The following is a 2,380-nucleotide window of genomic DNA, read 5'->3' on the forward strand; positions in this document are numbered from 1 at the left end:
TCGACGAGGAGGACCTTGGAGTGGACGTAAATGTTTCGGCGCGGGTCGGGAATGTAGATCTGGACCTTCTTCGGAAACTTTTCAAGGAGCGGGGCCATCATGTCGTACTGGTACTTTTGGTAGCCGACAGCGGCCTCCTGGCCTTGGGGCGTGACCGTAAAGACAATGAGGCGCTGGATGCGCGGAAGGATCTTGAGGAGCTCGTCGAGGAGCTCAGGCACGTGGATAAAGTACTGGTCTTCAATGTAAATGTAGTTTTTCGCGTTCCGGATGGCCTTGATGCGGCCCGCAAAGATGGACGTCTCGCCTTTCGGTGCAAACGACTTGTAGCCCTTGTACTTGCAGCTGTACGTGCGGAGGATCTGGACGTCGTGCGTGCCGACGGACGCATCGGCGCGGACTCGCGACAAGATGTCGGTCGGCGGCAGCGTCTTCTTCGGAACGTTCCACGCGTCGTCGATCTTGACGGGCGACTTGACGAGCGGCCAGCCGTACGGTTTGCCTGGGTAGACCGGGTCGTTCCACCGGTCTAAAAAGTTGTGGAGGACATCTTTGGTCGCGGGTCCGTGCAGACGCGCGTGGACGTCGACCCAGCCATCGTTGGCGCCGTTGATGCCGGTGCGCTTTCGGAGCGCGGTCTCGTTGTGGTACTTGGTGTCCCACCGGTCGAGCGACTGGTCGAGGCCGCCGACGTAGCTCACCATGTCGGCATGGCGCGTGAGAATGAGGCTCTTTTGGTGGTGTGACCCCGTCGGTTTGTTGATGCGGTCGTCGGTCATGAGCTGGACGTTCTTGCAGTTGCTGTTGTTGAGCGTGTTCATCCACGAAAACATGTCGGTGACCTTGCCGAGTTCGACGAGGTTTTCCCACACGAGACCGTGCGCATGGAGGTTGTTGGTGGCAATGGCCTTGGCCCATGTCTTCTTGAACGTCATGGACGGGTCGATCTGCGGGATGTACGGAATGTCGTGCAGCGTCCAGCCCGAGAAATACGCTGCCGTCGCCATGCTGATGTCCTTGTGCATGGACGCAAATGCAGCGCTCGTGTCGGCAAAGATGTTGACGCGGTTGCCCGACGTCGCAACCGCGAGGCGGTCCCGACGCGCGCCGCCGCGGCTTTTCGTGATGTCGTCTTCTGAGAGGAACCAGTCTTTCGACGCCAGCAGCGGCTGCTTGAGTGGCATGTCCGAGCCGTCCGAGAGCGTGGTGGGGTTCTGCGGCAGCGGCCGGCAGCCCTTGAAGATTTTGAACTCGCAGAGGTTGCACGGCTGGCACATGCACCAGTTCTTGAACGTACTGCGCCACGACGGGTCCCGTGTGCACGTGACGCCGTCCGCGCTGACTTGTGTGGCCAGCAAAAGCAGTGGAAGACTCAGAGATGCGTAGATGGCGACCATGGCGGTTCCGAGCCAAATGCAAAAGTGAAATGCAATCGAGAATCACTGGCGCTAAAGGCAGACTCACAGGCACCCAGCGCAATGGACGGTGCTACAAGGCGTCACGCACAGAGGCTGGCTGCAACTAGATAACGTATGTGCATGTCGCCGACCCAAGAGACGGCCACATGCCCACGTAGCCAGTTTGATGGTTGTGTAATGGGTCGGAATCAAAACATCTGTGTTGCACGGCACGCAACACGAGCGCAGACGACAAGCGAGACGACCGATGCTCAGTCGGCCACTGTAGTAGCGGTAGCTGACGGAACGATCTGCGAAGGCTCCCGGGTGCACGTTGTCCGATGCAGCGCTTATCCTGTAATCCACGCGTTTTTTAAACGAGTGTCCAGAAGTGTCTTGTAATCGGTGTGCAATGCAGACACTGGATTGAATCAGATCACCTACAATATGTAGTATCCTCTGCGCATATGCAGCACTGTACATGTATTTTGCACTGCCGTTGATTGCGGACAGACAGAGCGGAGAGTTGGTGCCGAGTCCGCCCTTGAAAAGATTGATGCACCTTTGCCACGCATCGCACGTGCAGACGACCACCTCCCGTTGCGCAACAAAATACAACTGTCAGCGGAAAGGCTCTTGCACGCGTTTGGTGATGGCCGCGCCTGGAATTGTACGGACCGTGCATTCCAGACGGTACCTCCGACGGTACCTCTGCGACTTGGTGCACGCGCCATCCCTGTTCTTTTTGTACGGATTGTGGTTGTCTGTTGTGCTACAAGGATGCAACCGCATCTGCTGCACATCGTTGTTCGAGTTTACGAGCTCGAGACCACGCTTCACCTTGGTCATCCTTCTTGCCTTGCCTCCACCTAACGCGTCGCAGCTTGCGGGTCACGCGCTGTGTGCGATGTGGTGGGAGTCGCTGGTGAACGTGCTGCCACGTGCAAAGCTGGATGCATCTGGATCCCTAGATGTGTTGCATA

General features: G+C 57.7%; 1 protein-coding gene across 1 annotated transcript in view; it reads right to left on the reverse strand.

Moving 5' to 3' along the window:
- The window catches only part of SPRG_21762 (hypothetical protein), a gene marked incomplete at both ends in the record, with an annotated part of 1,921 nt that extends 524 nt beyond the window's left edge, over window positions 1–1,397 (reverse strand). Inside the window, one exon of the mRNA XM_012356069.1 lies at window positions 15–1,397. Coding sequence (XP_012211459.1) covers window positions 15–1,397 — 1,383 coding nt within the window. The remainder of the gene's footprint in view (window positions 1–14) is intronic.
- Between the last annotated feature and the right edge of the window lie 983 nt (window positions 1,398–2,380).

Source organism: Saprolegnia parasitica (assembly GCF_000151545.1).
Source record: "Saprolegnia parasitica CBS 223.65 unplaced genomic scaffold supercont2.367, whole genome shotgun sequence".
Taxonomy (NCBI): domain Eukaryota; phylum Oomycota; class Saprolegniomycetes; order Saprolegniales; family Saprolegniaceae; genus Saprolegnia; species Saprolegnia parasitica.